We start from the raw sequence: 12,025 nt of genomic DNA on the forward strand, positions 1-12,025 counted from the left end.
ATGCAATTAGTTTGCAATACTTATTTGGGTGTTAATAAAAGTTCAAGTTCTTCTCCCAACCAATATCTGTAATTGTGTCACTTTTGCTTCTCTTAAGAGAGATAAAAACAGGAGAAGGGTGGGGACTGAGAAAAGGCATTTGTTTCACCACATGGCAGTGACAAAAGTGAAAATCATTTGTTTCAAACCAGATTCCTACTGGAAGATCATTTGTCTATCCATTACCATACTCCCAAGATTTGGACACTCCTCCCTTTTATCAGAGCTAAGTGGACTGCAAGGGTTCCACAGGTTCCCCTTCACCCCCTCTATGTTCTTCTCTCCAGAAAACAATCCATCTGGATTTGCCAGCCAAATCCAGAAACACTCCCAACTGCCTGATTACTTTATATAGCAAAAGAGAAAGTTTTCCAAGTGAAAACCTAATCACCACAGCTGAGCAGAAATATTCATAGGTTTTAAATTAAGTGTCTACTTTCTCTTCCTTCACAGAAATGAAGGACTTGCAGGTGAGTTTCTATTGATAATTCCAAAGATTTTGAGAAATCCTGTGTGAGAAAAACCACATGATTCCCTAACTGCTTACACTACTTCACATCAGCCTTGTACATTCTTGTACAGCCTTCAAAAAATCACTACTGAAATCAGCAGCTACATTCAAAAACAGCTGACTCTACCAAAGTCAATAACATTACATAACAAACCAACAAACATTAGTTTGGGAAACTTTGGATTAAAATACAGTTTTTCATCTTTGAGGTTCAAATGAGTGTTCCAAGAGAGATTTCATATTAATCTAGACAGATACATAACATAATGTACATACATAATGGCTAACATAATGTAATTTTTACTTTGTACTCACAGGGAATGGCCATCATATAACCTTTCATGCCATTAAAGGGCACAAAAATAGATCTTCATATACATAAGAAGGTTATGAAATACCTGACCCACACCAAATGTAAAACAGGCTTTCAAGAATTCCATCAGATGCTTCTAATGAATGTCTTGCACACTCCCACAAGTCCCAGGCTGGAACAGCTCCATCACTGACACTCTCCTGGTGCTGAGGAATGCAGAGGGCACAAGGATTTCCATGGCAGTGTACAAATGGCAAAGTGATATAAACACAACAGTGCACATAACATCTATAAAAGTGCAGCAGATTTTTGGATTCATTAATAACACAGGAGAGATTTAATAAATATGTTTTATTTTAATCCAGAAGTAAGATATTGAAGGCCCACTTTTGTGTGGGCAAGACATTCTTGTCCAGGGTAGAATTCCAAATATTTCAAGAGCTGTAACATCTCCCTTCATGTGCTATCTTCTCATCTTCAACCTCCCCACGACAGAATAGCTTAAAATTCCTGCAGGATAATATAGGGTTGACCTCCTATACTCCAAAACCTCTGTGGAGTATTTTTAGAGACTCAAACAAAATGCATCTTGTTTCCTTCCAATTCAGACAGTGGCTCTAAACTAGAGTGATTTATATAGGACAAACCGAGAATTAAGTCCAAGTTTCATCAACAAATTTCCTAAAGAAAATTTCACTCATGACAAACAAGTCTTGTCCAGAGCATCGTTTCACAAGTGTTGATAAATACAAATAATGTGTGGAACTGGACAAGATTGGTAACGGTGTCCATGTTGTGTAAACTAAAAAGGGAAATGCATGACATCTGCAAATCAGCCACATGGAAAAGGTTAAATACTTCTTTGCCAGACTCTAAGAGTGAAGTCATCAATCCAAAGAACAAGTCACCATGTCACTGCCGCTGCCTGGCCTCCAGCACTACTTGGAAACATCAAAGAAATCATGTCCAACTGCACAAGTCCAAGAAACGAAGTGCTAAGACCAAAAAAGTAAAGCACAACTGCACTGCAATACTTTCTGAGAACACAATTCCACCAGGATGCCTTTCTTGGGATGAAAATTCTTTTCTTAACAGAACATCAAAATAGCCCTTCTCCTTAGGTAAAGATCTGCTCTTTCCTCGTGGGCCTGTCACGTTAGGTGGTTAGCCATGACCTTCCACAACTCCTGTAGGAGCAGAAAAAATACATACAGGTATTTTCTCACATCAGTAGGTTGCAATTATGAAGAATTTCAACATGCTTACTGTAAAACAAGTTTTAAGACATACCCTATACCTCCATCTATAGATAGTATCCGTCTATGGATAGATACCAAATCCATGTCTGTAATTTCCTGGAACAATTACCAAATTATCTTTGAAACAGAGCACTATAGCTGATTGCTTCATTCTTGCAGCATGATTTAAAAAAATAATGTGCATTTAGTATAAAGTAGTTTGTTTTGAAATAGTTTCAAATTAGCTCAATTGGTCAGAGCATGTGCTAATAATGCCAAGGTTGTGGGCTGGATCCCTGTATGAGACCATTTATCTAGAGTTAGATACAATGGTCCTTGTGTGTCCCTTCCAACTCAAAATGTTCTGTGATTCTGTCATTTCACTGATCTGCATGATCTTGACTGATAATCCTGCTAATCCTAAGTATTTTGACTGATAATCCTGCTCTTTTTCTTAGCAGGTGTTGACAAATGGTTTCAATAATGCTGGTAAAAAAACAGCTGAAGAAATAATTTACTGAGGAATCAAAGTCTCACAAATGCATGGCTTATATAAACACAAATCCCCTTCTCAATCCTATAGGCAACAAGGATGAAAAATCCTTAATCACTTCATTTCTTTAGAATACATTAATATATGCTTTGTCTGCTCCACAGAGGATATTTGAGCAGACTACCACATTCTCTTCACCATGACATCTTTGAATTGTGGCAATAGATTTAATGATAAATAAAAACAAGCATTTTAAAAATGCATAGATTTCAAAGATCAGCAGCCTTCCTCAAAGCAGCCAGGGAATGAGTTTACACATTTATCTATAATCCATGTTCCTTTTGTGTACTTTTAAAACTTTTAAACAAGTTTTACATGTTTGATGCTTGAAGGTATCAGCATTAAGTAAAATAAATCAATCTCATGAAGTAACTGTGGCCCCTGTCATCTCACTATGCATACACACAGTATGTTGACTACAACAACATAATTTCTTGGTACCAGATTTGCAATCCAGTGCAAGATTTGTATCTCCTCTAAAAAGATTCATTAGACTGGATTGTTCGGGAAGCCTGTTAGCTGTTAGTTACCCTGCATAATATTCCTAAGAGCAGATAATATGGAAAAAAATGGAGAAAGAGAACCATAAGTGTTTGAGGGGTAATTAGATAACCAGAAATATAATATATATTATTTCTCAATAAGAGAAGTTTACAGCTAATTGACTTCTTCATAGATATTAGAACATTATGTCCTGAACTCTGAACTGGGAAAGGAATCACTGAAAGTGTGAAATGAAAGCTCTCCTACAAGAAAATAAATTAGAAGAGATATTGGTGCTATTTTCCAGTTCAGTCACAAGAATGGCATTTTACAAAGTAAAAGTCTCTTATCCTTTGAGGAACTGAGGGCAACCTCAGCCACTCTACTGCTGGTGATAGAAAATCAATTCTGTCCCAGCCAAAACCAGGACATGTCAATCTAGTACAGATTATGTAAGTATAAACAAGGATAGTTTTAAATTAAAAAAAACTAGGTGGAAATAAAAGATAATGTTTATTCTTCTATTCTTCCTTCATGTTACATAAACAGCTGATAACTGATAATTTGAGATGATTAGCCTAATACATTACATTTATTTTCATGAATGCCACTTACCAACTGCTCAATCCATTCATAAACAAGGAACTGGCAGAAATCAGGCTTAATGGGCTCCACTGTATATTTCATTTTTCCATCTTGGAGGCTCTCCAGATCATTTAGAGTATTTCTAAAGTGACTGTAGGCTTCACATGTAACATCCATATGTCTTAAAGTGAAGTTCAACCTGGCAAAAGAGTATTTCATTTATAACATCTCTCCTATACTGGCATCTTAAATAGGTGTGTAACTTCCCTCAGCTACTGAAAAAAATTAATCTTCTCAGCATAATTAACTCCCTTCAGCAGCCAAAAAAAATATATACCCCCATTTCTGAAAAGCAGAAAAGATGTTATGTCAGCATCAATACACAATAACTTCTGGATGAACCTTTCCATTGATTTTAGGGCACTTTGCCACAACAGAATCATTGAATTGGCTTTCTAGACAAACACCTGGCAACAAACCACAGGAAGAGTTATTGCTTATAAATCTCCAGAGCTTTAAGCAAAGCCTATTTGTGTATCAGCTTATGAATGGACTGCAACACACAATTACTTAAAAACATTCATTAATTCCTTGAAAGCAAACAAGAGAAACTGTTGTAGAGTTGCTCAAGCTAGGAAATAAATACCCTAATTCTAAATCACTTCATTCCACTCTGTGACCTCAAAAATATAAAACAAATGTTATTGGGCATTATATCAACCTAGCCACCTATTTATCCTTATTTGAACAGAGGTCATCTCAGGTGAGGTAAGGGTAGGACAACAAAAGGCAAACTCCTGTTAAATTCTGAACTGATAAAAATTAAGCATGTAGGGAAAAAAAAGAGCGTATTCTGAGCATATACTGCAGCCTGTGATCATCTGATACAATGAAAATCAGAAGCCAGCTTTTAATTAAAACACACAAAGTGTTTAGTGCTCTTTATATTAAGTTCTTGGTAATACTTACCTCTTTTCCAGTGCTAAGTAAACTGTGCAAGAATTTCTCAAGTTGTGTGTGATTCTATACAGAGTTCTGAACAAGGCATCTGTAAGGTCATCATCATAGAACACTGTAAAAAACAAGATTAAGAGCGTATGTATAATTAATGATATCATTTACTTAAGTGTCCATTATGAAACAACAACAGGCCTTAGTTTGATTACTCCAGTCAAACATGTCAGTCTTTTATCTAAGTACAAAGTACATTTTTAATGGCAACAACTGACCTTGTAAGAGTATTCACTGCTGCTATTTATGCCAGGCTTTCTTTAAACTTTCTCTCATCAGAATGGGACTCATTTGTCAGACAATTTACAAGTTTTGACAAGAATTCTCTCAGACTGGAAATAATCTTACTACAAAGCTAAAAAAACCCAGGATATTGGAGACTAGAGAGCCTCTTTCTTCACAAAAACCCACACCAGGCCATTATTAATTTATCATTATAACCAGATCTCCTTTGAAAGCAGGATACAGCAAAGAAAAGGAAGAGCTACAGCTTGTAACATCTGTTCTCATAATTGCTAATTCAAATATAACTATAAGCATTTAGAAAAGAAAAATACAGGCAGGAACACTTAAGGCATAGCTTTGGCAAATCAGGTAAGGATCTGACCTATTAGATTTTAAAAGCAAACTAGGTATGTTTAAATTATTACTCATAATACTCGAGTGTTTGATTTAAAAGCTTACTGTTGATATTTCCCTACCATCAGCTGCCATTATCACAGAACAGTGATCAAGCAAATCAGCAATCTCTTCTTCAGACCAGCTATAAGGAGCTTCAGGATCTGTAAGAAAGAATATGGCTTTGGTGTACATGATTAAATGTCTCAAAAGGAACTTCTTAGCTCCTGTGGGCAGCAGCTACTCCATAAACAGAGCACACCACTCAAGGGAAATCAAAACCTTCCCTGTTCATTTTTTGAAGTTCCCCCAGTCCTCTGCTTTCTCCATGTCATGTCCAACCCTCGCAAGGCTGACTGGCAAGAAAAAGTTTTCTTGCACTTCAGAATTCACAATCCTGCAGCAATCACAGCTTTAAATACATTAAAGCAAGAACACCTTTAAACAAAACCCCAAGTATATTCTTATATAAGTTTTGATTAATCTTCCTATTTTATCATACTTTTAAATATTTATTCTTCATTAAAGAATCTTTACCTGAAAGTCTAATAAACTTAAAACATTTTCAACTGGCAGTATCGAATATTGTCATTAACCAGAATTTTCTTTGAGGCCCAAGAGAGGCTTTTGAATATGTAACACCAAACACCAAGCCCATTCTAAAAGGAGCCATTATAAGCACCTACCAGTGCAGAATTCATCTTTCAGCCAATCCAGTTCTTTCACTTTAATTTCCCCTCCTGGGAGTGAACAAAGATCTCATCAGTCACAAACAGCCTTTCACACAGCACCTGGGCTAAAGTAAAGAGTCAAAATGTGACCATACAGCACCTACCTCCTGGCTCCATCAGGTGCTTGTTCAATGCAACATTTTGCTCACACATGCCCAGGAGATCTTCACCAACATCTGCAAAAGAAGTAATAATGATATTAAATACAAAAATATTTTGCATGGGGCATCTATGCCTCTCAGACTCAAGGTTTCAAGCTCATGAGATAAAGGAAAACTCAGAGCAACTCTGTCCACTGATGACTGCTCCCCTAGTATCCTTCCTCCTTTTGTCTTTCAGTTCCAAGCTCTGAGCAACCCGAAGTTAGATCCTACATATTTTAATCTGGATACACTATCTTGAGTTCACTGCAACATATCTTGCTTTTAAACTCTTGAGCTTTCTCAGCCCCTCGAGAAAGTTTCAGTAAATAACACAAATTGATACACATTAATAAAAATGATTAACTATAACTGAACAGATGAGTCTGAAAATACCAGGATGAAAACACTACTTTGGCAAGTTTCATAAAAATATTTAACTGAAAGGAACTGCCTTACCTGTGCAATAAACTCTCTTGGCAGCTGTTGCCATGATAATGCTGGTAATTCCAGTGCCCCCTCCAAGCTCCAGCACAGAGCAGCCCCTGAACGTGTCCCTTTTAAAGAGAATGTAATCAGCCAGAAGGAAGGCAGCACGCCAGACCTGGGGACAAGGGAAGCACTTAAAATTGAATCAGTTCTGAAGCACATTCCGTGAAAATGAAGATACTACAAGGCAGAACACGTACTTGTTTACCAACATCTTCTAAGGGGGTTGCCATAGTGTGTTCTGTGAAAATGAGAGTAGAACAGAAAACAATTATCTCAAAATTGTTCAAATCAAGTGGCAAGTTTGAAACTAAGGCTATGCTTCCCTTTCAAATACAGAACTAAACACTCTTCATTCTACAGAATAATGCTGGATAATGCCAAACACCCACTTTAACTAAGGACCACTGAGTTCCCCATGGTATACAAGTGCCCAAATCCTTTCCAGAGAAAAAAGATATTTGCAATATCACAGTATTGTGTTCATTATTTTCTTTCACTTAACAAACTGCTGTTCCATTTCTAAAGAAAACCTATTTTTCTTTTGTTTTACTGAAACGTATTTGCCACATTTCTCCCAGACTTGAAGCTTATTATTTACCTATTTTAACAACATCACTGCAAGTGCATTCCTGCTCTTCATCTTCAAAACCATCTTCTTTCCCTTTCATCAGAATTACAGGGCACGCTATATCCCTCAAAAGATCCTCTGCTTGCAAATCAGAGGCACTTCGAGGCCTTCTGACCACTTCCAGGTCTCCATCATCATCTAGCAGAGCTTCTACTCCTTCACTATTTAATTCTCCTTCTTCTTTCTTGTTACTCCTGCCCTTGTCACACAGTTCATTTCCACTTGTGCACTGGTGTTCTCTTCCTGTGGTAATTTCTCTCACGTGTTTCCCAGATGCCAAATCTTCTATGTTCCAAAGGAGTTTGAAATATGACAGGAATACTGAAAGAACACAGTGTGAGGGGAAAGGTTAGACACCAGATGAGGCAGAACCTGTGCACAACTTCCACATGCATCAGATTTGGGTATGCATTAAATGTATTAAAAATCGATAGAGTAAAACATGGTACAGGTAACTTGAGCTACAGTTTTATTTGCTATGAAGAAATAATTCTGTTATTAATTATTTAATTAATGTTCTATATGTTATGTTCTATACGTTATATATTTAATTAATACATATTATACCATAATATAATTATTTTATGTTATTAATTATTAAGTTCTGTCAGCATAAATTAATAAAGCACTTTCACAGTCCACTGGCTGACTCAGCATCTGCACAGCCACAGTGGGCACGTTCATCTGATTTAGTAATATTTATTTTAACTATTGGCAGAGGGGATGTTTTCTTACATCCTAAAAAAGTTCTGTTCATGGAAGTTCAAACTAAGTTGAAAGCAGAATTTATATAAATAAGAATTCATTTTTTTTGGTTAAGATTCCTACCTTGTAAGAAAGAAGCGTGTTCTAGCAAAATGCAAGTTGAATTTTTGTTTACTGCTTTCAAAGTCTTTAGGAATTCAAGCAACTTCATGCCTTGAAATTGGCTCAATATATAAGAGCAGAAATAAGTGCACAGGAGGCAAAGCTGATGCTTCTGTAATTTTTTTGAACTGTTTAAACTCATTATTCAAAGAGATTAAACAACTGAAACTATTCTAAATGACCAATTAATAAAAATCTTTTACAACAATCATTCAGTGACATCAGCATCTATTAAAATTTTAAGTTATTAAAACATGGACCTTGCAATTTTAAATACAGGAATCTGTACTGCCTGAATACCATACATAAGGAAGAACAGACATTCCATAGTCCTTCCATCTATGTTCACTACCAACAAAAGGGAAGAAATGCAGTGCTTGCCACCACTGCTTTCAACAGTTTCACAATTTATGGAGTTCTATTCTTTTTGGAGTTTCTTTCGTAGGCAAGATGTTCCAAGGTGGTCTACTGAAATCTGACTGAGGTTCCTCTCTAGTGAGACCATTTTTAGCTATATCTAATGAAATCTTCAGTGCCTGTCCTAGCATGAGAAATTTTTAAAGTTTCCACTGTTGCATGATGGCCAGATTAAACTAATTGGAACAGAGGATGCCATCAGTGAACGAAGTGCTTTGTTCTCCAAGTTCATTCTGATCCTCTGCATTTCTACAGCATTCAAAAGGTGGAAAGTCAAACTGACTCAAAGGGGAAGAGACTAAATCCCCATAAACTTCCCCAAAACACAGCAAAGTGGCACTGGTAGATTGTTATGGCATTAAAGGCTGTCCTACTACAATGCAATTCTTGTCTCAATAACCAGAGGAATGTCTCAGACAGAGCTCACTGAAGTAGGCAGAACCCACTGTCACTTCCTTCTGCTGAAAGGTTCTTTGCATCAATCACAATCACAGCTAACACATACCAAACAGCATGAAGACCCACCACAGCATTAATTACCTGTGCTTTGACCTGTACAGGGTCAAAATTATTATTAATTTCCTTGTCAGGCCTACTTGGATAATTTTTCACATTGTCATACACCAGAACAGCTGCAGAAGTTACTCTTTTGATGTCACAGCTGTGTTTGAAAAAACAATTAACACTTCTGTCACAGCAGGACTTTTGTACAGAACATTTTGTCAGCAGCTTCAAGGTCAGTTCCCTTGACAACTTTATAGCAACCTACAAGCTGGCAATCAGCCAGGGGCATTTGCCAACTAATTTCCTCTACAGCCTTGACTCTTCAAATTCTGTCAGTTAAAGCCATTGCTATGTTGAGTTTTCTTGTTGACTTTTTTTTGAAGCAAATACCTCCCCATAAAAAAACCAATCCCTCCAACAAAAAAACCCACCAAAACCAAAAAAACACCATATACCCAAAGAAAGCTGTTATGCTCCCTTGGAACAGATAGTACATCATCACATAAACATTTAATTAAACTTGATAGAACAATTACTGATAGCTTATATTTTAAACTTAAGTTACACTATTTAAAACCCCTGGCTTCTTGCCTTTTGTTTGTGTACAAATCCTACGAGTTTTCCTACAAGTCCTACAAGTTTTAAGACAAATCCTACATGTCTGCAAGTTTTCTTTTATTGGAGTCAATTTTATGAGCATAACACAGCTATCCCTCTTTCTAAAGACTGAGTAGGAGGTGGTTCTGCTTATAACTGGAATAAAATATGTAACTATTAATATCAACCACTTAGAGGAGGATTCAGCTTTCCAAAGATCTGAGTACAGTTAAAATACAGTTCCATCAGTGCCAGCATCCATTACCTGGCTGTCCAACTGCATTCAGTCGTACCATGAGGTGTCTTTTGCTTGGGCAGTGCAAGTGAACATCAGAGAGCACAGTGTCACTTCTAAACGTGGGGTTATCCATCTCCTTCTCTGCTAAATCTACCACGGAGTGAGAGGAACATCTGCAGTGCTCAAACAGCCACAAAGGGATTCCATTCTCTTCCATTTACAGGTATCCAGTAACAGTTTTGCTCACCAAGGGAAACTCAAGATATCGTTTCTGAGAAGGTGTGATCGTGCAAGCTCCACCATGCTCCAAGACAACGTTACTCATCAGGATATTCAACCTAAAACCAAACACAGGCAGCTTTTAGTGGTAGCCTGACACTGTCCGAACATTGCTCCAGCAGTATTTCAGAAGATAAAAATCAGATTACACTGTTCAATAAATTAGGAATGCTCCAAGGCTCTCTTTTACAGAATCCTCTAATATATAACTGTTAGTAGTTCAGTAGCAGCCACTGTATATTTTAGGAAGAGCTACTAATTTTCTTCTGTTACAAACAACCTCCCCTGAAAAAAACCATTACCATGACTGCCCAGAATTACACTGCCTAATCAAGGTCTTCAAAGGGAATAAGGCCACTTCCTATGTTGGCATTAACATCTTGAATGATTATGCTAAATTTGCTATTATCCAGTTGTGCTTGAACAAGATCACTGAATGGCTCAGGCTGGAAGGGACCACATTTGGTCCCTGCTCAGGCAGGGTCATTCTGGAGCACAGGATGGACTCCAGATGGTTCTGGAGTATCTCCAGCGAGGGAGACTCCACACTCTGTGTTCTGTTCTAGTGCTTGGTCCCTGCACAGGGAAGTTCTTCCTCGTGTTCAGGTGGAGCTTTCTGGGCATCAGTTCCTGCCCCTTGCTCCTGCCCCACTGCTGGGCCCCAGGGAGCAGAGCCTGGTCCCTGCTCTGAGCCCTCCTTTTGATGTTTATACACAGTAAGAAGGCTCCTCTCAGTCATGTCTTCTCAAGTTCAGCCTTTCCTAAGAGAGATGCTCCAGACCCGTGATCAATCTAGTATCTCCCTGCTGGCCCATCATACCTATCCACACTGACAACACTCCAGGCTTTGGAAGAATTCTCTGTATCTGTGGCTGTGCAGCTCTGTTCACTTCTGCCAGCTCCAAACCTGCCCTGTCCCGGCGGGGCTCGTTGCGGGAGCCTGGCAGAGGAGCGCGGGGAGCGCCCGCTCCTGCTGCGGGACCGCCGGAGCCTCCCGGGCACGGGGCGGCCGCGGGAGCGCGGGCGGGACCCGCCTGTCCCCACGGTGGGACCCGCCTGTCCCCACGGTGGGACCTGCCTGGCCCCACGGTGGGACCCGCCTGTCCCCACGGTGGGACCACGGTGGGACCCGCCTGTCCCCACGGCGGGACCCGCCTGTCCCCACGGTGAGACCCACCTGTCCCCACGGTGGGACCCGCCTGTCCCCACGGTGGGACCACGGTGGAACCCATCTGTCCCGCGTCCCCACGGTGGAACCCGCCTGTCCCCACGGTGGAACCCATCTGTCCCGCGTCCCCACGGTGGGACCCGCCTGTCCCGGTTTTCCCCCGCTCTGGTCCCGCGTCCCCCCAGCGGCTCTCCCCCTTTCCCCAGCTCAGATCCCACCCCTCTCACTTCTCCCCATTCATATCCCACCTCTCCCCTTTCCCCTCTCGGATCCCACCTCTCTCCTTTCCCCGTTCAGATCCCACCTATCCCTTTCCCCTCTCGAATCCCACCTCTCCCCTTTTCCCATTCAGATCCCACCTCTCCCCTTTCCCCGCTCGGATCCCACCTCTCCCCTTTCCCCTCTTGGATCCCACCTCTCCCCTTTCCCCAGCTCAGATCCCACCTCTCCCCGCTCCCACCTCTCCCGGTTCCCGCTCGGTCCCGCCTCTCCCGGCCTCTCGCCGCCCGCCGCTGTGGCTGCGGAGGTGGCGGCTCCTTCCGGCTCCTCCCGGCTCCTTCCGCTGACGCCGCTGCCCGGCGGCCCCGCGGGTGCTGTGGGCGCTGGGTGCGCC

At 40.1% G+C, this 12,025-nt stretch overlaps 1 protein-coding gene across 7 annotated transcripts; it reads right to left on the minus strand.

Annotated features, from left to right (window-relative positions):
• Positions 1-1,199: 1,199 nt before the first annotated feature.
• On the minus strand, positions 1,200-12,025 carry METTL22 (methyltransferase 22, Kin17 lysine). Of its 7 annotated transcripts, none has more exons than XM_030284763.4 (12): positions 11,873-12,024; positions 10,213-10,303; positions 9,993-10,115; positions 7,313-7,663; positions 6,912-6,952; positions 6,682-6,826; positions 6,187-6,258; positions 6,038-6,091; positions 5,435-5,515; positions 4,692-4,794; positions 3,753-3,921; positions 1,200-2,050 (listed from the first exon to the last, which is right to left on the minus strand). In XM_030284763.4, the coding sequence occupies exons 3-12, from the start codon at positions 10,096-10,098 to the stop codon at positions 2,015-2,017; spliced, it is 1,158 nt and encodes a 385-aa protein (XP_030140623.4). In that variant the 5' UTR covers positions 10,099-10,115; positions 10,213-10,303; positions 11,873-12,024; the 3' UTR covers positions 1,200-2,014. The 7 variants fall into 7 exon arrangements, with proteins under 7 accessions (XP_030140623.4, XP_072791741.1, XP_072791738.1 ...); XM_072935640.1 differs by having other exon boundaries at positions 11,857-11,875; XM_072935637.1 differs by having other exon boundaries at positions 9,993-10,303.

The sequence above is a fragment of the Taeniopygia guttata genome, chromosome 14 (assembly GCF_048771995.1).
Source record: "Taeniopygia guttata chromosome 14, bTaeGut7.mat, whole genome shotgun sequence".
In the NCBI taxonomy this organism is placed as follows: domain Eukaryota; kingdom Metazoa; phylum Chordata; class Aves; order Passeriformes; family Estrildidae; genus Taeniopygia; species Taeniopygia guttata.

What these genes read in the sequence shown, in the direction of transcription:
- METTL22 (XM_072935637.1), bottom strand. Translation starts at nt 10,182, where the DNA reads ATGGAAGAGAATGGAATCCCTTTGTGGCTGTTTGAGCACTGCAGATGT. An exon ending in GCACCTGATGGAGCCAGGAG is followed by an intron (nt 6,092 to 6,186) that starts GTAGGTGCTGTA and finishes GTTCACTCCCAG; the next exon opens with GAGGGGAAATTAAAGTGAAA. An exon ending in ATGAATGGATTGAGCAGTTG is followed by an intron (nt 2,051 to 3,752) that starts GTAAGTGGCATT and finishes CTGCTCCTACAG; the next exon opens with GAGTTGTGGAAGGTCATGGC.